This window comes from Gossypium raimondii, chromosome 5 (genome assembly GCF_025698545.1).
Source record: "Gossypium raimondii isolate GPD5lz chromosome 5, ASM2569854v1, whole genome shotgun sequence".
Classification (NCBI taxonomy): Eukaryota; Viridiplantae; Streptophyta; class Magnoliopsida; order Malvales; family Malvaceae; genus Gossypium; species Gossypium raimondii.
The window spans coordinates 413,288-439,308 of NC_068569.1; the positions used below are offsets into that span (position 1 = coordinate 413,288).

The 26,021-nt window shown below is 34.7% G+C and overlaps 5 protein-coding genes across 5 annotated transcripts; 3 read left to right on the forward strand and 2 right to left on the reverse strand.

Moving 5' to 3' along the window:
• Window positions 1-204: 204 nt before the first annotated feature.
• LOC105767369 (adagio protein 1) lies at window positions 205-4,745 on the forward strand. The gene is made up of 2 exons (XM_012586877.2): window positions 205-683; window positions 2,602-4,745. The coding sequence occupies exons 1-2, from the start codon at window positions 460-462 to the stop codon at window positions 4,208-4,210; spliced, it is 1,833 nt and encodes a 610-aa protein (XP_012442331.1). The 5' UTR covers window positions 205-459; the 3' UTR covers window positions 4,211-4,745.
• Window positions 4,746-7,866: 3,121 nt separating this feature from the next.
• Window positions 7,867-9,725, forward strand: LOC105767372 (rust resistance kinase Lr10). The gene is made up of 2 exons (XM_012586880.2): window positions 7,867-8,067; window positions 8,140-9,725. Exons 1-2 carry the CDS (start codon window positions 7,947-7,949, stop codon window positions 9,333-9,335), a joined length of 1,317 nt encoding a protein of 438 aa, XP_012442334.1. The 5' UTR covers window positions 7,867-7,946; the 3' UTR covers window positions 9,336-9,725.
• A 2,121-nt stretch (window positions 9,726-11,846) lies between these two features.
• LOC105767373 (rust resistance kinase Lr10) lies at window positions 11,847-13,191 on the reverse strand. The gene has a single exon (XM_052630936.1). It carries the CDS (start codon window positions 13,005-13,007, stop codon window positions 11,847-11,849), a length of 1,161 nt encoding a protein of 386 aa, XP_052486896.1. The 5' UTR covers window positions 13,008-13,191.
• An 844-nt stretch (window positions 13,192-14,035) lies between these two features.
• On the reverse strand, window positions 14,036-15,616 carry LOC105766736 (putative serine/threonine-protein kinase). Its single transcript, XM_012586315.2, has 2 exons — window positions 15,402-15,616; window positions 14,036-15,309 (listed from the first exon to the last, which is right to left on the reverse strand). The coding sequence occupies exons 1-2, from the start codon at window positions 15,466-15,468 to the stop codon at window positions 14,186-14,188; spliced, it is 1,191 nt and encodes a 396-aa protein (XP_012441769.1). The 5' UTR covers window positions 15,469-15,616; the 3' UTR covers window positions 14,036-14,185.
• Window positions 15,617-17,356: 1,740 nt separating this feature from the next.
• On the forward strand, window positions 17,357-25,600 carry LOC105767367 (uncharacterized). The gene is made up of 16 exons (XM_012586875.2): window positions 17,357-17,604; window positions 17,693-17,878; window positions 18,340-18,519; window positions 18,948-19,356; window positions 19,736-19,854; window positions 19,942-20,019; window positions 20,343-20,483; window positions 20,678-20,722; window positions 20,811-20,977; window positions 21,845-21,923; window positions 22,006-22,091; window positions 22,242-22,371; window positions 22,872-23,004; window positions 23,550-23,701; window positions 24,551-24,749; window positions 25,025-25,600. Exons 1-16 carry the CDS (start codon window positions 17,485-17,487, stop codon window positions 25,237-25,239), a joined length of 2,439 nt encoding a protein of 812 aa, XP_012442329.1. The 5' UTR covers window positions 17,357-17,484; the 3' UTR covers window positions 25,240-25,600.
• The last annotated feature ends 421 nt before the right edge of the window (window positions 25,601-26,021 follow it).

Sequence of the window (26,021 nt, forward strand, 5' to 3'; positions counted from 1 at the left end):
GCCATACAACAACGATTTTAACAGTCTAGTGACTTAAAATGAAAACTTTAGAATAGTTTAATGACCATTTTATAATTTTTTGAAATTGAATGACCGAAACGTAAATTTACTAATAGTTGAGTGACTTTGACTGCAGTGGACCCAAAATTCAATGAGATATATCATCAGAAAACAAAAGCCCAAAAGCGAAGATAGTTGGACCGAACAAGGAGAAAGGCACAATTGAAATGTAATGTGTACAACTGTCTATCTCTCCCTTTCCTTCACCAGAGGCCTCAGCTTAATTTGCCGAAACATTGCACACCACTCATCATTATCTCTCCCCCTTCCCTTCTCTCGCACTGAATCCCAGCTCCATCCCCTTCTTCTTCTGCTATCTCCCTCTTCTTCTCCATGGGTTGAAGAACAACACCCCGCCGCCTCGATTGCCTCTTTTTCCCCCTTTTTTTCTAGAAATATATGGAGTGGGATAGTAATTCTGATCTGAGTGGAGATGAAGATGAGGGCTTCTTGCTCAACGATGGCGCCCCTGTTCCTTTCCCTATTCCCACCTCGCTGCAAACGGCTCCTTGTGGCTTTGTCGTCACCGATGCTCTCGAGTCCGACCATCCCATCATTTATGTCAATACCGTCTTTGAGATGGTTACCGGTTATCGCGCCGAGGAAGTTCTTGGCCGCAATTGGTTAGTCCCTTTTACGTTTTCTGCTTCCTTTATGTTGTTTGAGAATTGTTATTAAATTATCTCTTATATTTTTTGTTTCCTCATTTGTTTTCCGTATATCACTTCGGTGGAGCTCTTTTTTTAGATTCTTAGGTTGCTTTTTAGTAGTGTATGAAATGGGTGCAGATATAATATAAAATATACTATTGTCTTAGTTCTCTGCGGTAGAATTTATTGATTAATTAAAACCCTTATTGGGTTTTTTTTATCCACCTTTTTTTCCCTAATGGTTATTTGGCATTTGGTGGGGGGTATTGTGTTTATGGCTAAAGATTGTTGAAAATATTCCAAGATAGGTAATATTACTTAACTTTTGACATGTTATCTGTTCTACTGAGAAACCCAAAATTCGTTTGCAGTTTAATGAATATAGATCTGGGAAGTGCCCTTTTGAAGTTTCTATGTAAGGGTTTTTTTTAAAGATGCTACCCTCATTAATGTTTCAGGCTGTGTAACATGCACATCATCTCAGGTGTGTGGCAGTGCCTCATATTTCTGTCTGGAACCAACTTAAAATTAGCACTGATGGTATTGATTTCCTTAAATAAAATGTTTGGTCAGAATGTATTACAAAGTATACATTAACTAGGAAGTAACTAATCTGGGGGAGTTTTGGTGTGAACTTTGAGATTTAATGTTCTGAGATGTTCTGTGGTTCCAGTAGAACAGGATTTACGCTAGAAGGAGAACCTTCAACAGTTCAACCTGTGTAGCATTTTTGGTATTTAACTAGTTTATACCTTTAGAAGTGTGATATATTTTTTTGATGGCTTATCACTGTGATATTGATATTGAGATTAGGGATTGGAAGCTTATATCAAGTGGGCATGCTGCTTGTTGATTTGTATATGTGCTGTTTTTTTACTTCATCTTGGTTGCTTTAGACTTTCAATGCTTCAAATCATCCTACAGTTGATAAAAGGTTCCTGCCCTAGGGGGCACCTTCTGTTTTTATATTATATTTTCTGTTGTTTCTAAAGAATGCAGTTGGATAGAATGAACTATTAATATCTTTCTATATTATGGCTGTAAAAATATCTCTTTCTCTGTTTGTCTACGTTTTAAGTTGAAGCTGATGACTGTTACCATCTTATTCATTATCTTTGATTTCTATTATTCTTTGATATTTGTAAGCTACACCAATTTCTGACTTACATAGTATAATTTGCGTAATTGAACCACTGATTGTTCTTTTGAGTAGTTTTGCATCTTTGTTTTACATATCAATAAAAGGTTTTTGCCACTACCTGAGGAAGTTTTTCTTTTTTTAGCTAATGTTTTGTGTTATATTAATGTTTCTTATTTTTTCATAGAATTGTTGTTTATGGTTCTTTTGAATGGTTTTGGATCATTTATGCATCGATGAATTATTTGTTGCTCATGTTTTCAATGCACTATGAAACTACTTTGATAGTTAGCCATGTGTTCTAGAGATGGTAATTTGTACTTTCCTTGGCATTATGAGGCCTCTAAAGTTGCATATCTGTTTGTGTTGGTGATTTATACTTGTTTGTTACAACTGCATGAGGGAGGAGCTAATGGTGATGCCTTGATGATGGCTCTATGTTGCGTTGCCACTTTTTTTTCTAAAATGTATCCTTTTGTGTTCTTTTTGTTTCAATTAATGGTGCTTCATTTTAAATTTGAAGTCTCATACCCCCTACTCCACATATTGTATTATTGATATTGTACACTACTTACTAAAGTTGTCTTGCAAATTTTTGTTTATTGTTTCTATTTACTTAAGTTATGCACCTTGCCACCCATAAATTTTCTCTTGGAAAGTGAAAAAAGTATAATTATCATTCATCTTGCGATGAGTTACTGATTGTTGTAAGTTTTTCTGCTTTTCTCTGATATTTAGTGTGTTTTATTTCAGCCGTTTCTTGCAATGTAGAGGACCATTTGCAAAAAGACGACACCCATTGGTGGATTCCACCGTTGTTTCAGAAATAAGAAGATGCCTTGACGAGGGAATTGAATTCCAAGGCGAGTTGTTGAATTTTAGAAAGGATGGATCTCCATTGATGAACAGATTGCGTCTTACACCTATATACGGAGATGATGAGACAATCACTCATGTTATTGGGATCCAGTTCTTCACAGAGGCAAACATTGATCTAGGTCCAGTGTCAGTATCTTCTATAAAGGAGTCTTTGAAGTCATCTGATCGTTCTCGAACTGGATTTTCTGCTTTTTGTCCTGTTGTAGTTGGAGACCGAAATGTCTCTCGTGGGCTTTGTGGGATATTGCAATTGAGTGATGAGGTGCTGTCTCTCAAGATACTTTCACGATTGACACCAAGAGATATTGCATCAGTTGGTTCCGTCTGTAGGCGACTTTATGAGCTGACAAAAAATGAGGATCTTTGGCGGATGGTCTGTCAAAATGCATGGGGTTGTGAGACTACTCGTGTTTTAGAGACGGTTCCTGGTGCTAAGAGACTTGGGTGGGTGAGGCTGGCAAGGGAATTGACCACTCTTGAAGCAGCTGCATGGAGGAAACTTACTGTTGGAGGTGCTGTTGAACCTTCACGGTGCAACTTTAGTGCTTGTGCTGTTGGCAATCGTGTTGTGCTTTTTGGTGGTGAAGGGGTAAACATGCAACCAATGAATGACACCTTTGTGTTGGATCTAAATTCAAGCAACCCTGAGTGGCAACATGTCCAGGTGAGCTCTCCTCCACCGGGTCGTTGGGGACATACACTATCTTGTGTAAATGGGTCTCATCTGGTGGTATTCGGAGGTTGTGGAAGGCAGGGCCTGCTTAATGATGTTTTTGTGCTAGATTTGGATGCAAAGCCTCCAACCTGGCGAGAGATCTCAGGATTGGCTCCACCACTTCCTAGATCATGGCACAGCTCCTGCACTCTCGATGGGACAAAGCTGATTGTTTCTGGTGGTTGTGCAGATTCAGGAGTACTGCTTAGTGATACTTTCCTGCTTGATCTTTCAATGGAAAAACCTGTGTGGAGAGAGATACCTGTAGCATGGACCCCACCTTCACGCTTGGGTCACACACTGTCAGTATATGGTGGTAGGAAAATATTGATGTTTGGGGGTCTTGCTAAGAGTGGTCCACTCCGGTTCCGTTCCAGTGATGTATTCACAATGGATTTAAGTGAAGAGGAACCATGTTGGAGATGTGTAACTGGGAGTGGAATGCCTGGTGCTGGAAATCCAGGTGGCATAGCTCCCCCTCCAAGACTTGATCATGTTGCCGTGAGCCTTCCTGGTGGAAGAATCCTCATCTTTGGTGGGTCTGTTGCTGGTCTTCACTCAGCTTCCCAACTTTATATCCTGGACCCAACCGATGAAAAACCTACGTGGAGGATACTGAATGTGCCAGGGCGACCGCCGAGGTTTGCTTGGGGTCACAGTACTTGTGTTGTTGGTGGGACAAGGGCGATTGTACTCGGCGGGCAAACAGGTGAGGAGTGGATGTTAACTGAGCTCCACGAACTATCGCTGGCAAGTTCAGTTATCTGATCATCATCACTGTCATGTCTAAAAGAGGAAAATAAAATAGTAATTCGTTATCCATTCAAAATGAGTTTCACCAATCCCAAGATTGAGATACAATTCTCACAACTGGATTGGTGAAGACCCTTTGGTTAATAGGAAAGAAAAAAAGGGAAAAGAAAAGAAAAGAAAAAGAAAGAAAAGAGACGAGACGAAAAAAGATGATGTGGTGATGGCAGTGACTTTTGTAATAGGTGAAGCCATGTGGTGTACCAGGTTGGTCTGGCTCGGGATAAAAATTTGAAATGAGAAACTTGGAAAAATTGTTCTTTTGTTTTGGTTTATTTTTGTAAGGTTTGTGTGAACTGCCTGACAATGCTCACCATGGATTATTCTTGCTTCTTAGGATATAGCAGTATTTGATAGACAGACAGACAGACAGGTAGGTAATATATATATATATATATATATAGGGTAGTAGTTGTTGTGCCCCATCCGTTTAATTGTTGTATTCTGTAATTAAAAAAAATTGCAAAAGAGGGATCTTGCATTTTCTTTATTATTACTATTATTATCGACTGCCTACGGTTTTTTATTCTAAGACTTTAAGATCTTCACAAACAACTTTTTTCCCTTACGTTTCTTTTAAACTTAACCATCTGGATTTATTAAGTGAGTTGACAGATCCAAAGAAACAAACACAATTACACAATAATCAAAAAAGAAAATAGAAGGTCGCCTAAAATAAAACCATATTCTTTGAAAACCGCTAAAGCTGATGGTATTTTAGGGGCTTCAAAATTAATCCTAATTACCCGGCTGATTTGATCTCAAGTAGCATCCTCTCTTCATCTTCATCATTTTTATTTCAGTTTCCGGAAGAATTGACCGTCGTTTTTCTCAAAGTATTTTTTAAATCGTAGGGTTTAATTAACTCAACCATACCTTCACCTGTGTAGTTTTCATGGTGAATAATACAAGGCTTTTGATGTTGAATGCTAATCAAAATATTTATTGAAAATTATGACTGAAGGAAACGGAATAGATAATTCAACTCCAAATGTTGAGAAGTCAAACCAGAAATCCAAATTTAATTGCATATAATCATAAAATATTTATTGAATAATAAATGTCTTTTCAACTTACTAGTATTTTAATTGGTAAATTGCACTAATTACTCATTAAATTATGGGAAAGTTTTCATTTTGGTCACTTACTAAAAAGTTATATTTTGATTATTGAACTATTTGAAAATTTTCATTTAAATTATTAAACTATTCAAAAAATTTTATGTAAGTCATTGGGCTAATAAATTTTTTTTTAAATTCTGTTGACGAGTTCTAAACGACGATTCGATTATCGGTATGATGAATCAATATTCATGTAACACCCCTTAACCCTAAATCGTCGCTGAAATAGGGTTACGAAACATTACTGAACATATCAAATAACTTATAACTAATTCACGAATAAATAGCAGACACAACATAATTTAATCAATACATCACCTAGATACATGTCACATTATCAAAGAATGTACATCACTAAAATTTCTTTGAGGTCGGGATTGCTCTGGATGCTGGACCAGACCCTGGCTTTCAACTGTCCTGCGCATGGAAACAACCGTACGCTGAGTATGGGTATACTCAGTGGTATTACTATAATTCAAATTTATAACATTATACAAATAAATATACATATTCAATTTATACTAATAATCTTTCAATAAACATTTAATACATTAAATCAACTTGTTTCAACAACAACAACAATAATAACTATCTTTCAATTCGATGCGTTCATTTATAATCAATTTACACTTATAATAACTTTAACACTCAATTTATACATTAAATCCATAAATAAATTTCAATAACTTGTATTCAATTAAATTCACATATTATTTCACTATTTCATAGGATATTCAAATCATTTTTCTATTTCAAATTCACTTTCGAGTCAATCACAATTCGATTCAATTTCACTTTACACTTTTAATCAAAACACATTTGAGATAATTTCACTTGATTTTACATCATCTCATACTACCAAAACATTTCATGAACTATATCATTATCTATTTCTTGAACCCATGGTTCATACATTTCATTCAGTATCTCAATTTAATATCTCATTGCAATTCATTTTCAAGATCATTCAATAAAATTTATATTATCAAAATTATTCATTTACCCCTATTAACTTGACTCGGACTTTGGCGGATACACAGATCCAACCAAACACACCAGTATGACACATTGTGCCTAAAACGGTACATAGTACCTTATCGATGTCGATCAAGAATGGCGATAATAGTAACAATATTCAACACACAAAGTGCTGAATCTGTAACAGTAACGATAACAGTATTCGACACACAAAGTATCGAATCAATGATGATGAGTCGGCACATAAGTGCTCGATCGATGAAGCCGCAAAAACCCGTATTCTTCCATATCCTATGGCATGCCAACTATATCCGACTAGCCCAACTAGTTAATAGGGTATTTAATTCGCTTTTTAGTACAATTTCCATCTTAATTCAATAATCATATCTCAATTCTTTAATTCTTCAATTTCACTATAAATCCCAAATTTCGGGATTCTTTCAATTTACTCCCTACTATTCAAAACTTACACTTTATTTTACAATTAAATCCTTTACTAACTTCTAACATGAACCATGTCTAAAAAATCTAGTATCTTACAAAATTTCAACATAAATCCAATAATACTTAGTTCTAGGATACCAAAACTCAAAAATTATAAGAAAAGGACTTAATTTGACTTACCAATTGAGCTTAGAACCTCAAAACCTAAATTTTCCCTTTTCTTTCTTTCCTTCTTTTCTTCTCTGTTTTCGTTTTGCTACTCTGTTTCTATTCTCTTTTCTATCTTTTATTTCTTTTATTTCTGTAACTTTATATTATAATAATATAATATATAAATATCTTTTACTTAATTAATAAGTATATACATATATTTATTACACATGTATTCATAATTACCACACACTTTTCACTTTTTATGGTTTAATTATTAGTTTAGTCCTTTCATCTTTTCTATTTTATAATTAACTTTCACACTTAATTCAATTTAGTCTTAATACTCAATTAACTTTAATTCAACTAAATTCACTTAACTAAAATCTAATTGGTCTTATAATTAATGCTATAAATATTTTTAATAATTATTTTACGAGTCCGTTTTACCGAAACGGAGACCCAATAATTCACTTTCCATTACCTACATTTTTTTAGGTCGTTACAATTCATCAACGAGCAGAAAAATATGTCTTAGATCCAAATCAATTTGACAATCAGTGTTAGAGATTGAGAAAAACTATTTGAATTTTGGTTCGTCGCGACATCTAAAGTTGTTTCATGAAAAAAATTGAATTTTAGAAAAGAAAAGGAAAGAGAGCTTTTGATTAGGGTAGATGGTGCGAACAAAGAAAGCCATATAACATCGATTTAGTCTAATAACTTAAATGAAAGCTTTTTAATGGTTCAATGATCAAATTGTAACTATTTTAATTAAGTGACCAAAACAAAAATATACCCATAATTTAGCACTAATGGTGTAGTTTACCTATTTTAATTATCAACCAAGACACGGAGTTGAACGAGTAAAGTCCAGTTTCGAAAATTCTTAGAAATTGTGCAACCTTATCATACCATTCTTTCCTTAAATTGTGCGTGCACGTTGGCGATTTACAATCAGTTAATCAACATACATAATCTACTATTTTTGCTGCACTTTTATGTCTTCTTTCAGGTCCATTCCAGGGACAGGTGATCGTGGCGATGATCAATTCCCGGATATAAAAGAAATCACTATCCCGTTCAACCAGGCTCTTACTATAATTATCGTCGCCACTATAGGTATACTTTCAATTGCTTTGCTTTTTGTTTGGATTCATGTAAATTCTAACTAATATTTCTTACATATTGCAGTGGCCTTACTTCTAAAGGTATTTGTTATTGTATACGTATGCCGTCTATGCCGTGAAAGACTTGGAAGAGAAAGCAGCGATAGTGTTTGCCCCGAAACTCAATCTCTAACACTAAACATGGATAAATTCCTCAACGAAATGGAAAAGGAGAAGCCTATTCGGTTTACCTCCCAACAGCTACGGATTGCGACCGATAATTTCACCAATTTACTTGGTTCAGGTGGCTTTGGAACTGTTTATAAAGGAATTTTTAGTAACGGAACCATGGTAGCTGTCAAAGTCCTGCATGGAGATTCCGATAAAAGGATAGAAGAACAGTTCATGGCGGAAGTGAGTACAATCGGAAGAGTTCACCATGTTAATCTGGTTCGACTTTACGGTTTCTGTTTTGACCTGAATCTTAGAGCTCTTGTATACGAGTACATGGTAAATGGTTCGCTTGACAAGTTTTTATTTGGTGAAGACAAGAAACTGGGATTCCAACAGCTTCAAGCAATAGCAATAGGCACTGCTAAAGGGATTGCTTACTTGCACGAAGAATGCCAACAACGGATTATCCACTACGACATAAAACCAGGAAATATTCTATTGGATGCCAACTTCTTGCCTAAAGTGGCGGATTTCGGATTAGCCAAGCTTTGTAACAGGGAAAAGACACATGTAACAATGACAAGAGGAAGGGGTACTCCTGGATATGCAGCACCAGAGCTTTGGATGCCATATCCTATTACACATAAATGTGATGTTTACAGCTTTGGGATGTTATTGTTTGAGATCATTGGTAAGAGAAGGAACCTTGATACAAATCTACCTGAAAGCCAAGAATGGTTTCCAAGATGGGTATGGAAAAATACTGAGACTGAAAATCATGTGGAGTTAATGATGGTCTGCGGAATTGAGGATATGGATAGAGATACGGCGGAGAGAATGATGAAAACAGCTTTGTGGTGCATTCAATATCGGCCTGAATCGAGGCCTTTGATGAGCATCGTGGTGAAAATGTTGGAAGGAGGAGTGGAGATTCCTGCACCTTCAAATCCTTTTGAAGCTTCTTCAATGGAGCCTAATAGTAATACCTCTACTAGCACCGATACCTCTAGTTGTTCAGAGTCGTCCTCATTACTAGCAAGCTCTGCTTCAATATATGCAACTCCTGTCATGAAAAAATATGAAATTGAAATGGTCACAATTTATTAGATAATGCCAGAATACAAAATGTTAATGGCCATCTATAAATTTCTGACGCTATAAATTTTTTGTTGTAGGTAGCACTGTATATTCACCATTGGTTATGCTTGTAATTTGTAAAAAGGTACTCATTTGCAAAATTAGTAAGGTAAGATGTGGAGGGTAAGAGTTGAGTTTAGGGTTTAGGTTTGATGGCTATTATGATCACCAAATATAAATTTTTGTACACTTTGACTGAATTAAACAGTAGTATAGAGAAGCAGGATTAATCCCACAGGGATTAGGATTCCTAATATCGTCTTTAGCATGATCAGATTTCAAAATTGTGGCAGTTGTCTTGCCCACGACTTGTAACGTGCTGACCTGAAAATAAATTAAATAGGGATTTTAGTTGATTAAGGTTAAAAATATAAAAATGAACAAAACGAAATAATAATCGAATTATAAATGCAAAAGAAAATTAAATAATTGAAATTGATTTAGGAAATCAGATATGCAAATTCTTAACATTAGACTCGGAATATTCTAGACTCGAGTCAATCCTTGAAAATGAAATTTTCTTTCCAAACGATAAGCTAATTATCGTGGCCAAGGACGCCTCAACCATTAAGTCTTTCTTGTGTAGTTGATTCCAATACGACCTACAAACCAATCTTTGCGGACTATCTAACCACGTAACACGTGTCTGCAATTTAAGATCTCGGCAGTCTTGCTATCTAGAATAGCCCAACTTGAATTAACAATTTCAACCGTGTGAGTCGTTTAAATTCAATCAGCATCTCCCTTGACAGAATCCAACTAGCCTTTTTCCCACATAGACACATCAATTTGTTCACAGAAACTCGAACGTGGCAGACGATCGTCTTGTTTCCCCAACTGTACACCAAACTACTCCAACTCAACGTGTTTTTTGAGTTGAAATTGAATTAACTTTAAAGGGAGATTGTGACTATCTTATATTCCGAAGAGATAATAAATACTGTGTTATAAGATTTTAGCGCGAGTTTATATCTCACGATTCTCGATCGAAATGATGACCAACCTAAAGCTAAATAGATTAGTTAAGAATGAAATTAATCATATTTGATTGGATTACGAGAATGGATTTTAATGAATGAATAAGTAAAGAACAGAGAGAATTTAAAGATCAATTGGACTAAAATATAAAAAAGAAAAGAAATGGCAGATTGCTTCAAATACCATAGACGCAAAAATGTGTTAAATTGCCTTTTAAATTCAAGTATTTTCCGTGTGTATTCATGCCACAATTACAAGCCTTTATATAGGCCTATCAAAAAACCAGTTTCACATGATTTTCTTCTAAAATCATGCTTAACAACCAACCATAAAATCAGATTTTGTTCTAAATATAGGATTTTGTCAAAGTTAAAAATATGATATTTTTTATCAGCCTAAAAATAATTCTACAATTTTCAATTCAACTCTTCATCTTGTCTTTTGTTCCAATTTAGCTCGATTTTGCTTGTTTTTGAACTTTGACACTCCAATTGCGTCCCTGATAAAATTTAAGTAATAAATCACAAGTTTAATAGTATTCTATTGAAAAATTGACCAAAAATAAATACATTAAACACATAAAATTAAATTTCTATCAAGGGTGCATTCTTATTGCTTTTCAATCCTTAAATCAATTAGGAGATTAATTTTTCTTTAGAGAAATGTTTATGAATATAGAAAGCTATATGTCTGTCTCATTTGTGCTTACCTTGCTCCTACCTTCTACGTGATATTTTTCTTAATCTTAGAGTTCAAGGTGCTTTGGGATTAACTCATTTCTTGTAGGTTGTCAACTTTTTTATACGAAGGATTGAAATCCACAATCAACATTTTATGTGACATTTGTCCTTTGTTTTTATCCTCGTTAACTGTCCTATTAAATATCTACTGATCGTAATGGAGACCAATATCTAAGGGACCCAAAATTTTTGAAATTTTTTATTTTTTCTTAAAATTTGTTGAAAATTTTAATTTAATCTCATCCCAATTTTTGGGAATTTTTATTATGCCCTATTTTCTTTTTTCTTTTTTAATTTTAATTAAGCTCTTTTAATTTTTTTTCAAATTCTCATTAGTTTCACAAAATTTTTAAAAGTTTTAATTAAACCCTAATCTTTTTGAAAAAAATCTCATTAAGTTCACTAAAATTTTTAAAATTTTAATTAGGTCCTCAAAACTTAATCCCAATCCCAAGATCAACCAATGATAATCTTATTAGACTTATGGGTATGATATAACAACTATTAACACAAAAATGATAAATCTTTTTTCTACAACCCTTGTGTGTGCCTGTGTTTTCCTTTCCTCGCCTTTTTCCACAGAAATAGTAGCAGCAATTAAAAGTTGATACTAAAACTGCGTTCCATCATGAAGTCCATCGAAACTGCTCTAAGCTTAAAGAGTTTCTAGCTAATTAAAGAGTGATAGAAATAGCAAACCAATATGCCTTTCATTATGATTGTGGTAGCATATAATTTACAACCGATAAAGGATCCAGTTGAACTAGGTGGAGGCCATTTCAATTCCATATTTTTCCATGACAGGAGTTGCACATGCTAAAGTAGACCTTGCTACCATTGAAGAGGATTCCAAATCACAAGAGGTATCAGTCCAAGTGGTGTGAGTTGAACCATTATTATTAATAGGGACAACATTAGAACTGATCAAATATGTTGCAAAAGGATTTGGAGGGGTAGGGATCTCCAATGCTCCTTCCAACATTTTCACCACAATGCTCATCGAAGGCCTCGAATCTGGCTGATATTGAACGCACCACAAAGCTGTTTTCATCATTCTCTCGGCCGTATCTTTGTCCATCTCCTCAAATCCGCACACTATCAGTAACTCAACAACATTTCCAGCTTCAACCTTCTTCCATACCCATCTCGGAAACCATTCTTGGCTTTCAGGAAGATTACTATCAAAGTTCCTTCTCTTACCAATGATCTCAAACAATAACATCCCAAAGCTGTAAACATCACATTTATGTGTAACAGCATATGGTGCCCAAAGCTCTGGTGCTGCATATCCAGGAGTACCCCTTCCTCCTGTCATCGTTACATGTGTGTTTTCTCTGTTGCAAAGCTTGGCCAATCCGAAGTCAGCCACTTTAGGCAAGAATTTGGCATCTAACAGAACATTTCCAGGTTTTATATCGTAGTGGATGATACGATGTTGGCATTCTTCGTGCAAGTAAGCAATCCCTTTAGCCGTGCCTACTGCGATGGACCGAAGCTGCTGGAATCCTAGTTTCTTGTCTTCACCAAACAAAAACTTGTCAAGTGAACCATTTTCCATGTACTCGTAAACAAGAGCTCTAAGGTTCTGCTCGAAGCAGAAACCGTAAAGTCGAACCAGATTAAAATGGTGAACTCTTCCGATTGTACTTACTTCCGCCATGAACTGTTCTTTTATCCTTTTATCAGAAGATCCATACAGGACTTTGACTGCAACCATGGTTCCATTACTAAACATTCCTTTATAAACAGCTCCGAAGCCACCTGAACCAAGTAAGTTGGTGAAATTATCGGTCGCAATCCGTAGCTGTTGGCAGGTAAACCTGATAGGCTTCTCCCTTTCCATGTCGTTGAGGAATTTATCCATGGTTAGTGTCAGAAATTGAGAATCTGGACAAACATTGTTGCTGCTTTGTCTTTGAGACATTTTACGACATACGTATACTAAGATGACTACCTTTATAATAATGACCGCTGCGTATCAATCACAATCCATAATTACATTTCTAAAACCAATAACGAAAGCAAAGCAAATCAACTAAAATTTTTACCTATTATCACAATGGCATACGTAGCAGTTGAACCATCGAATGTATTACCTGTCCCTGGACTTGACATTAATGAAGAGAAACAAACAGAGCAAAATTAGTAGGTAAATCGCTAATGTGCAAGGAACAAAAGACAGATTATATATTCATAGCCTCTTAAGAAATTTCGGAGCAATGGGATTTCTTCAGGAAATCCGATTATTCCAATTTCTAGTCTAAAATACCTTACGTTAGAAACTTCACCTAGTATATACTTTGTTCAATCAACTCCGTGTGGGGTACATCGCCGTCTGGCTAAAAGACAAGGCCGGCAACGATATATATATATATATGACCCAGTTTACCCAGGCATCTTCTTTGATATTGAAATACTAGAAAATGAAAAGATTTTTAATTTCATATGATAACGATGTTATCTTTTGCCTATTTGAGTTTACTGCATGAAAGATATCTTCAAAATATCAAATTATTCATTATCCAGAAGATAGATGCAATGTTTTTCTTCTACTGCAAGTAGTCGCTTTTCAATGACAAAATATAGGCTAATATTCATTTTATATTTTATTTACGCATTCCCTTTTCCAATAATCCATAAATTATAGGCTAATAATTTAGATATTTATCTTAATAAATCAGTAATTCATGAAAAGAGTTAGGTAAAAGTAGTATGGAGGTGTCTATATAGAGTTGGATTGCATTTCGCTCACTTAATTAAAAAAATGGACAAATTAATCTCTATACGTTAGATCAAAGAGCAAATTGATCATTCTGTTAAAAATTTGATCTATTTTTATCAGTCATGCCGGCTTTCAACATACAAATGGATAAAATTTTTAATAGAAAAAATCAATTTACTCGTTGATTTAATGTATAGAACTAATTTACTCATTTTTAAATAAAAAATAAAAAATGCAATCTTACTCTTAACATAGGAAACTCCACGATACTTTTATCCAAACTTCTAGTGTGTCCAACTAGGTGGAGGTCATTTCAATTACATATTTCTCATGATAGGAGTTGCTAATGTTAAAGTAGATCTTGCTACTATTGAAGAGGGCTACACAAATGAGGTATCGTTCCAAGTGGTGCTACTTGAAATATTATTATTATTATTAGGGACAACATTAGACTCCATCAAATATGCTGGAAATGGATTTGGAGGTGTAGGAATCTCCAATGCTTCTTCCAACATTTTCACCACAATGCTCATCGAAGGCCTCGACTCCGGCCGATGTTGAACGCACCACAAAGCTGTTTTCATCATTCTCTCGATCTTATCCTTATCCTTGTCCTCAAATCCACAGACCATCATTAGCTCCACAGAATTGCCTGTCTCAACCATTTTCCATACCCATGTTGGAAACCATTCTTGGCTTTCAGGAACATTCCTAGCAAGGTTCCTTCTTTTACCAATGATCTCAAACAATAGCATCCCAAAGCTATAAACATCACATTTATGTGTAACAGCAAATGGTGCCCAAAGCTCTGGTGCTGCATATCCAGGAGTACCCCTTCCTCCTGTCATCGTTACATGTGTGTTTTCTCTGTTGCAAAGCTTGGCCAATCCGAAGTCAGCCACTTTAGGCAAGAATTTGGCATCTAACAGAACATTTCCAGGTTTTATATCGTAGTGGATGATACGATGTTGGCATTCTTCGTGCAAGTAAGCAATCCCTTTAGCCGTGCCTACTGCGATGGACCGAAGCTGCTGGAATCCTAGTTTCTTGTCTTCACCAAACAAAAACTTGTCAAGTGAACCATTTTCCATGTACTCGTAAACAAGAGCTCTAAGGTTCTGCTCAAAGCAGAAACCGTAAAGTCGAACCAGATTAAAATGGTGAACTCTTCCGATTGTACTCACTTCTGCCATGAACTGTTCTTCTATCCTTTTATCAGAAGATCCATACAGGACTTTGACAGCCACCATGGTTCCATTACTAAACATTCCTTTATAAACAGCTCCAAAGCCACCTGAACCAAGTAAATTGGCGAAATTATCAGTCGCAATCCATAGCTGCTGGGAGGTAAACGTGATGGGTTTCTCCCTTTCCATGTCGTCGAGGAACTTGTCCATGGTTAGTGTTGAAAACTGAGAGTCTGTGCAAACATCTTTGCTGCTTTGTATTTGAGACCTTACACGCCATACGTATACAAAGATAGATACATATATACCAATGAAAACTGTCAAGTGCAAGAAATCAGTTACAAATTACACTCCATAAATTATCATTTCTAGCCAATAACAAGTTCAAGAAGATCAACTAAAACTTTACCTGCCGCGGTAATGAAATGTTCAGTAGTTGAATAATCGTCCGTGGCGCCTGTAGATGGATTTGACATTAATGAAGAGATCAAAGTACAGCAAAATTAATGGATTCGATGAACACGATTTAATTTATTAGATGCCATGTAGACTATAGATGTTGATCAACAGTTTGGAAGAAACAGATTATGTCTGATTATTCCAATATCTAAGCTTAACTTTACGTTATTCGACTCCATGTGGCTATAAAAAACGGGGCCGGCGAGATTATTTGTATATATATAGGATCAAATTACTGTAATATCGGATATTACGGAAGCATATTCTTTGATATTGAAATACTAAAAATTTGAAAGAGCTTTATTTTCATAATGAAAATTTGTTAACTTTTTGCCTATTTCGAGTTTGCTATAAGGGAGATAACTTCAAAACATCATGTTCAAGATGAATTAACAATATTGTTTTATAGACTACCTTGGGGTGGCCTAGATTGACAGAGAAAGGTGATGGCCCATTTGCTTGAGAAGATCATGGTTGGGCTTCTAATTATTTCACTTATGCTACAAGGCTTCAACATCAGTGTCCAAAATAAGCACAATGAAGATCAATCTCCTTTGTTTCTTTTGGAAAAGTGTAAGACCTCTTTTTTAAGTATCACCCTTTGAGCAGTATTATATTCGAGATATCATGCTCGATTCCAGTCTTGAATTTGTTTCCGCCCAACGAATTCAAGAATTTATGAGAATACCTCACCACCAAAAAAATGTTTGAGGGCCATCGAAATATAATCCATACTATACTATGATAAGATAACGAAGCTACATAATTTAAAATTTTAACACATATAGATGAAAGTATTATTATATGAGTAAAAAATAAACATGATTTTATATTGCGATAAAAGTTAAATTTATTTGTAACATTTGTTTAAACTTTTTAAAATCGAATTGATGGTTTCATTAATTTTTAGTTTATCTAGTTTAATTGTATAAATTATTTAAAAAATTATAAATATTAAAATTTTTTAAGAAAATTAATTAACTGTTGATTCAATAGGTTTTTTTTAACATTCAACCGGTTCACAAGTCAACTGACCTAACTTCTTATTTTAAATCGGTTCCACAACTAGTTCCCGATAATCCGGATATGAAAACAGTGCATTTTGTCTCTTTTGTTGTTTTGTTTTTAATTTTTTTATTACTTTTACTCACAATTTTGAATTTTTTTTGTCAATTTGTATTTCTTTCTATTAAAGTTTTAACAATAGTGACGTGATAGTCCGCCTTATAATTTGTGTTTAGTTTATTTATAAAAAACTATTCAATCAAATTTTATATAAAAGAAAAGTAATTTGACTAAATTTTGAAATTTGAGATAAAAACAATTAAAAAGATAATTAGGACCAAAATGACAAAAAAAAAAGAGTAGAGCCTAAATCTATCATTAAATGGTAAACTTTCCGTAAGTATTGAATATATATTAAAATTTATTTGGTATATTAATAAAATTAATGGAACGTAATTATGTTATTTGATAAAATTAATATTGTTTTTAAAAATATTTATTTATTAAATTTAATCTTGTTAATACTAATATGTTTTTTATTTTATATTAAATATAAAAATTCGAGCGACTCATTTAAAAGAAATTAATTTATTTTTAAAATAAAATCAACATTAGGTGGAAAGTAGTTATCTACCTCCTTATTTTATTCAATATTTATTATATCAATTAAAATTGATAAAATTATTAAACAGATTTAAAATTAAATATTAAAATGAAAAATTAAAGTGTTTTATTTGAGGTATATATTTAGTTTGAAAAAAAATTGATCAATATCATTTAATTTACGAAAAATTATAAATTCATACTCTACAAATATTTTCTGTGTTTTATTTTTTTAAAGAAATGGAAAGAAGCCCATCCTAATAAAAGGGAGAAAAATGGAAGAAAAAAAATACATAAAATATTTAGAACCCGGGGGGGTGGGGAGGAGGTTTAGTTAGGGCTTTGAGGAGCAGCAAGCAGAGCAGACCTAAAAGACTAACAACAAATAGTTTCTGAAACAAGAAAAAGTGACCCTCACAGAAACCATGATGAGAGGTGGTCGAAGCTTAGTGTCTTCACCTCCTGCCTTCTCTAATGACGCCAAGAAACTCCTCGTCTGCACCTCCAACACCGTCTCCGTCTTCAGCACCGTCACCGGCCTCCTGGTTCTTTTTCTTTTTCTGTCTTCCCTTCATTTTTGTTTCTTCCAACTTCTGAAATTTCAATATTATTCTTTTCGGTGATTGGTCTTAGATAACCTCCCTCGAGGGTCACACGGCGCTCGTCACCTCCGTCATCGTAGTTCCGCCTTCGAATCCAGCCGCAAAGGTTTTGTGTTATTGTTGGACCGCTTCGCTTGATGGCACCATTCGTTATTGGGATTTTTCTTTGCCTGAGCTAATGAAAACTATCGATATTCGAATGCCAATCTTCTCCATGGTAAGCATTTTTTAAAATTAAACTTTTCTGAATAAAAAAATTATATTAATGTTTAGCTATTTCCTTGCCCTTACCGTCCAATATTTATGAATAGCAGTTTCGCTATGCTTTTGTAAGGTTTTTTCCATTATTATGGGTAACGATAAATTCATAAGGTGTAATATTCCTTCAAATTTAAAAATTAGTATTGATGATTATTCTTCGTCATACATGCCAAATTGAATTGATTATAGCTATGTATTCTTAAGAAAAGTCAGGTTGCTCAAATCAGGTCTAATTTGCTTAAAATTTAATCCCTTTTTCTGTGTGTTTGAGATAAGTGCATACTAGCTGTTCTTATTGCTTATTATTTTTACATTGATAACGATTGCATTCTAGTTTCTATTTATTATCGGTATACAAAATTTTCATATTCTTTAAAACTCTTACTAAGTGCTTGATAATTTTATAATGAATATTAGGTGATTCCATCTTTCCTTGACGTTCCAGCTGAGGAAAATGGAAAGCATCAAGACCTTTTTGCATATGTGTCTATTGAAGATGCAAAGGAAACACAAGAGAGGACCAAAGCCTCGAGAAGACAAATCCGGAAGTGTAACTTAAGCAAGTCTCGTTTAGTTGGTAGATTAATTTTGGGAGAGGTATAATCCAAAAGATTTCTATTGAGCTTTTTCATATCTGTATGGATAAGTTTAAATGCAAAGCATGTTTTGCCTTACTCAGGAACCAGAAATAAACCTGCCAACTTTGACTTATAAAATTAATGCTATTAGAATGTTGTATATACCTCTAGCTTTATTAAGTCGATTTCACTGTTGACATGTTGTCTGAACATTCAAAATTCTTTTCATGATGGAATGTTTAAACATGGTTGAGTAATGAGGAGATGGGAGATGTTTTGGAATGTTTGCTTTCTTATCACAATAATTTTGGCTTACTAACATTTTGGGGATTAGCATTTTCTTATTTAAGCAATTGAGTTTATTTATTTTTATAATTAAGAATTACCTGCAGAACTGACCATATATGTAAATCATATTTGATACCATGTTTTTATCTTGCTTCGCAGACAAGAAAGCCAGAGGTTTTAACTGTTAGTCCATCAGGAAAATTCTTTGGCATCCGAAATAAGTGCAAGCTTCATATATGGAAGGTTCTTGATCAGGGGTCTGAGCGTGCAGCAGTTAGGAAGATAACACTACACCATACAAAGAAGATTACTGTCATTGCATTCCATCCAACTCAGAGAATTATAGCTGCAGGGGATGTAACTGGGAGAATTTTGACTTGGAGGGGATTTGGTAATAGAGCCTTTGCTGCAAGTAATGGAGTAGCGGACCAAAAGTTGATAAATGTTCAAGAGGACAAACCTGGGGTGAGAGATAATGATGATGCTGATTCCTGCTCTACATGGCATTGGCACTCGGCTGAAGTCAACGTCCTCTCTTTCTCTTCGGACGGCTCATACTTGTATTCAGGTAACTGAAAATAGATAAACATGTACAACATGTGAACTTTTGCATACTTCTTGACTAATTTTTGAATTTTCCGCAATATTGGTCATGTTTTCAAGCCAACTGATTATGTTCTTCATTTTATAAGGACCCTAAGTTAGTGGCATTGTGCATTTTTGTTGAGTGCTTGCATATGATAATAAATCTCAAATCTTCTTAGAGTAGAGAACGTGGATAAATGTGTTAAGTTTGTTTTTAACCCTTTTGGTGGTTTGATTTGATAGTTGATTGCATTCTGCTTCAGAATAATTGCTTCCACTCTTTTATTTCCTATAGATCTTTTGTTCATGCACTCAAAAGAAGTCAGTTGTCTATTATAACACTGACTTCTGCTAGTATTCAGGTGGAAAGGAAGGAGTGCTTGTGGTTTGGCAACTAGACACTGGGAAGAAGAAATTTCTACCACGAATTGGATCTCCTCTGCTGTATTTCATAGATTCTCCGGACCCTACCCTTTCTTCTGTAAGTATATTTTCTTTAACAGTTGTATTATTGTTTCTCTTTTCTTTAAGAGAGTTACTATTCAAACTTCTGACTTTGTCTCTTCAGATATCTTGTGCAGATAATCAAATTCACCTGCTGAAAATGCCTTCAATGGGAATTCTGAAGACTATTTCGGGGATAAAGGTTGTTCTGATCAGCCCAACCTGAAGTTTAGGAACCTTTTCCATTTTATTCAAATGTTACAGTTTCCTATGTAAATAATTTACTGCTTGGGATGATTGAGACCATGGATATGCAGTCCCATGGTACTGCATAAATGTGAAATTTTGCTGACACCTTGTTGTGAACATAAAAGTAACCCACAAAAGCCATTCTTACTTAATGTATATGATATGTGAGTATTGGTTATCAGTGGCTGGTTCTCAGGCCTTTAATGTGGTCAACCTTGGTATGTGTTTCTGTTTTCTGCCAATACAAGTGAGTTACTCTTGTATTGTTTGTTTCAGGCTCCATGTTGTTATCCTGATATGTACGAAGGCTTGGGTAATGGGATTGCTTTTGACCAAACTGCTGGGATAGTTGCTGTACGCACAGAGAATTATTGTATCCAATTTTACAGCCTCTTTGACGATCGTGGAGTTTCTGAGGTTAGGATATTTTTACATTTGCTGCTTATTCTTATTGGACGTGTAAATTGAAATTGTATATGTATTCCTTTTGCATGTATGCAATACCATCTTGGAATACAATATTTTTATACCGTAACTTCCCCCGCCCTGTCTTTTTATCATTTTGTGAAATAAGTTGTGAGTTGAAGCTTTTTAAATATGCTGTCTTTCAGGTTCAAGTTTGTGAGCGAAACCATCAACCAGGCGATGATGTCACAGTAAATTGAATCATGTTTTGTATTATGTCTTCACATGGATTTTATGCGTTATTGACTGTTACTTATATCTTCTTGACTAATTTTACAGGTAATAGTGACTTCAGTGGCTCTCTCCATTGATGGCTCTCTGATGAGCACTTCTGAAGTAAAGCTTGCTGAAGAGGGCATAGGTGGTCTAGTTTGCCTCAAGTTTTGGGACGCAGGTTCTCAAAACAAAGAGTTTAGCTTGTCAACAATTGTTTATGAACCACACAGGTGAACTGGTTTATTTAATCCCTCCCTTCAAAATAGAAAAATAATGCCGGGTGATAGGCCAGGGTTTAGCTTATCTGCACAATTGGTTAGAGTTTAGCTCTACTTTCACGCTGCCGTGATGTATGAAAAATATGGCATTTTAATATTCTTTAGTTCAAATTTTCTGGTGACATTGAACTTGCCCTCTTCTATCTTAAAAACGTATATCTTTTTATTGGTTTTGTCTCTTAGGGTGCATCTGGATGAGGAATTTTGAAAGATGAAGGCACTTTAAAGGCATAATTTAAAATAATTGCATTGTTTGGACAAGTATTTTTAGAATAAAATTTTGATTATCGTAATTTGATGAGAGAAAAAAAAATTGTAATAGCACAACAATGCTATCATGGGTAGAATAAGAAGACCATGAAGAAAAATATGCAGTGTGGATGTTGGTAGATTTTGTAATATGTAGGGATATCGTTAATGGTACAAAAAGTCCTAGAAATGTATAACAAATAATTTTTTTAGTTAGAATTGAAAAGAATAAAAGTTGAGGTATGCTTGATATCTCACTAAAAAAGCAGCTACCTCTCAAATTTCATCTTTTCAGGTGGAATGTGGGATTTGAAATAAGATATTTGAGCCTTTGGAATCGCTCATATGGATTCCAAAAATTTTGACAATTTTATTGTCCGTCGAGCTAATTTGCTTTTAGATTTTGATGCAAATGAATCTCTCCTTGAAATCCTTCATCCTGACGCATGCTTAGTTTGTTCTTATTAGTGAACCAAAGGTCGCAATTGAATTGCATGTAGATTAGAATATACTACATTTTAATTTATCAATTTGAAATGAACATTAGAATGATACTTGGCATTTTTTTAGGGATGCCGGCATTTCTGCTGTTAAATTCCATCCTTCCGGTAATATGGTGGTTAGTTCATCTTTTGGTGGTGACTTCAAGGTAATTTTGGATCAGCATGATTTGGTTTTCTTGCTCTTTTTAATGAAATTAACCTTCTCTTTTGGTCTTTCTGTTATTTCAGGTTTGGAAATGCAACCATGATGTTATACAGAATGATCAGATGCGTCAGAATTTTAGCTGGACTTGCCATGCTGTTGGTTCTTATAAGTATGACATCTAAATTTACGTACAATTCTTGCTCCATAGAGGCTGGTATTACATGCCCTAGACATAGATTAAGACTTGTTAAAAGAAATCATGGGGATTAAAAGAAGTCATAATCTCTGTTGTTCTTATCTATTCTCTTCTGTGGTGCAGAAAAAAGCCAATGACTGCTGCTGCCTTTTCTGCTGATGGTTCTGTTCTTGCTGTTGCGGCAGAAACCCTTATTACATTATGGAACCCCTACAAGAATGTCCTCTTGGCAGTACTTGGGGAAACTCTCACGGTAAATCTATTGTTGCCATGTCTTTCTTATTTGTGCTGTTAAAACTATTTATAAGAAAATAACCAAATAAATGCTAAGTTTGGCCTAGCCACCATCTTTTGGTCCTTTTATGGTTCACTTTGACACCTCTTTGCAGTAATGACCATCTGCTGCTCACTGTGTTCAGCCTTTGCAAACAACAACAGATTTGACTTATTTCAAAGGTCCTTTGTCTCGGTAAATAGGAGTATTTACTAAATTGGGGGGGGGGGAGGAGGTAATAGATAAGTTAAGGAACAAATTTGGGAATTTAAATTCCTTCTTTGTTGGAAATTCTCTAGATTAGATTTTGTTATGGTGCTATTTTCTTTTGTTGGAACATGAACCATCTTCCTTTTTCTTGGTTTTTGCATAGAACAAAGTTTCTCTATTTGACTGTACACTGTCTTTGCTAATGGTATTCATGTATATTGTATGTTAAATAAGTGGTCTGTGCTTAATTGTTTCTACATTTCCCACAGCCAATTGTGAACCTGTCATTCGTTGGGAAGTCAGATAATCTTGTAGCTGCATCATGTGGTTCAAATCCACAACTTTCTGTCTGGAACATGTCAAAGTTATCTCTATCATGGTCATATAAGCTTCATATAGAAGGTGAAACTCCTTTTCTTTTTGGCTAACGGTATAATTGGTAATATCATTGATTTCCAAAGTAAGCCCCTATCTTAATTATCAAAAATGTAAATTTTGAGATCATCTTGCCTTAAGTTGTATACCTTTGTTTCTTGAAAGCTCAAGGTAGGTCATTGCATTCCTAAGTCATTTTGATATAGAAAAACATGATAAGCTTTTGCTGATTGCAGAACTTTGTGCTAATTGAAATTTTGTGAATTTGCATGTTGATCTGTAGTTATATACAGTCCAAATTTCCGATTTATCTTAGGAAGCCTGAATAATGCATGTCAAATTCATTTCTAGAGTACAAATGTCGAACTGCCAATTTTATGGATTCAATAAACCCTCAAATAGTAGCCTTAAATTTAAAGTAGCAAGAACATTAACTTACTATTTGTGGAAAGGCAAGTTATGTAAGGTATGTGCTGTTGTACTGCACTCATACATGTCAAGTAAAACTGAAACTTCAGCTTTATTTTTCCTGGCAAAGTTAGATTTTATGTTGTTGCTTTTATTTTGTGCAGCTGTAGCTTCTGCTGTTGATTTATCTTCCTTTGCTGCTCTGGTCCTTCTTCCTGAGTCATCTAAGAAAACAACTTTTAAAGGAATGGATGGTGTAATCTTATTATTCAATGCAACTGATCCTGTTCCTACTGTTATTTGGTCTGTGAGGAAGGTATGATCTCATTCTATGTCTAACCGTCAATGTTATGAAGTGAAAAACTGAGCTGACAATGAAGATGAATAAATGTATACACCCAAAGGTCAACTTTTTTAAGAATTGCAACTCTGGTTTAGACTAACTACTTGCAGTCTGGCAGATCTAGTAGCTTAGTAACATTATATATTAGCATTTATAAAATTTATTTTAAATGTTGTTTTGTTTATCTATAGAGAAGATTATTTTGCTAGAACATTATTTTCTGAAGATAAAAATTACAGTTGGTTATTGGTTTCTATGTATTTTTTTTTTGTAATGGTAGTATTTCTAAGTAAAATCTGAATGACATATCAAATCAAAGCAGTTATGGCATCCATGTTTTGGAGGGCCAGTGGTCAACTTTTGTTGTTTTGAAATTTTTGCTCGAGTGAGCAAACTTGGCAACAGTTTTTTCCATGTTTTATGCATGTAACAAGCATTTAGTGCTCTGGTTCCCTATGGTAATGGAAAATTCCTCTTCCAGTATAAGGTTTTCCATTCTTAATTTCATCATATTTATTTATAATGGGGTGATTAGCATAAACGTTGGAGTAAGAGTAGGCTGGAGATTATTCAACAAGTAGCAATAGGGAAAAACGCACTTTGTTGCTAAGTTGAAGAACTATATATATACAGACACAGAGTACTCTAAAGTTGTATGTTCCACCTGGTTTCTCTATCGACTGTCAAGTAGTTGTAAGGGAATGCGCCAGAAATGCTTTAATGATGATGATAACGCATGTGTATATTTTCTTCTCCAATTTTAGCATACTTGGAAATCATAATATGGCATAGTGCAGGATGTTAAGAATTTGCTTATTGCAGGCCAAGGGTGGGGCTCTTTGTTTTGTTCAAGTAAGTCCATCTTCCGTTGAAGAGATCAGTATAGATGGCAAAGCACCTGAGGTGCTCCTTGCATATATGAATGGTGATCATGAATATGTTCTGTTTGATCCATACTGCAAAGATGCCCGTGAGGTTAGCGTCAGCCAAAAGGAAGGTCTTGCTGCCCATGACCACAAAGGTGAGACTTCCTTGCAATAATCACATCCTCATTTTTATATCCAAATCAAAATCACGACATTCACTAGTGCACTAGTCCATGTTCATAAAAACTTGAAGCACATCACAGGTATGTAGTTACGATCCTCACGTAGGAAGACTCTTTTCTTATTCCCGAAATACATGATCACAAACACTAGAAATTCAGTCTGACGATTAGTTTCTGCAGAAACAATGTTTTCAGGGGATTTGATTCGATTGTCTTTTTTTCTCCTTTATTTTTATCTTGTATGACAGGACAAGCAGGGCAATATGGTTATGCATCCATCTATGGAGAGTTACCAGAGTTTGACAGGAAGAGACCTGAGGCTCCTTGGGTTCCATCATTTCCATCTGACAGACCTTGGGAAACCATATTCAGTGGATCATCTCATAATCTTCCGCCTCTCACCAAACTGTGTTCAGCTTTCCTTGAATCCTTATTGGAAAAGAGAACAGCTGCTGCTGAATGAACATAGAGGGCATTTTGTTTAATATTCATATACGACCCTTTTGGAATGCTCTGCTAAAATGCAAGCAGTGTACCATTTTTGGATTCTAGAGAACAGCTTAAGCATCACCAATGGAGGAAGCTGTACTGTGGTCGATAAAAGTATGATACGGCAAATAGCTAAAACCAGGGGGAGGGGGTGGAGGGTTGAGGTCAGTACCAGCAGCATGCTGTAATGACAGTTGCTAACCTCTTTTTGAGCCTCGAAATTTTTGTATGTCGAACAAGGATTCATGTGTTGTTCATTCATTATAAACATATTTGTAGGAGGAAGCTAACCTTAAATCAAGTGAATAGATATATTTTGGAAATGTTTTTCCTTATATGTTAGAAGACACCTCAGTCAGAAAAAATTTTACCCCACCAGTTTCGAGTATGACAGAGTTCCAAGTTCCAACCTTGAAACGGTCAATGTATTTTTTTTTTTAAAAATAAGGGAGAAATTGGTAATCTCTAGTTATGTCTTACGTGTAATATTAGGTTTAGGGTAGCATTGTTGTTGGAAAAGTGGAAAAACTTTTGGTTGAAAAAAATACATATTATGTAGAGTGTGATTTAAGAATTCAAAGTTGTGAAAATAAGAGTGTGATGAATTGAAAGGTTAGAATGATATACCTAATTGAAAAACATAATTATATCGAAAGGATCTAATGTCAAATTTTAAATGAAAATAAAAAACTAAATTGCATAATTGTTCTAAATACAAATTCTAAAGGCTTAATATTAAATATTTTCTGCACTAAT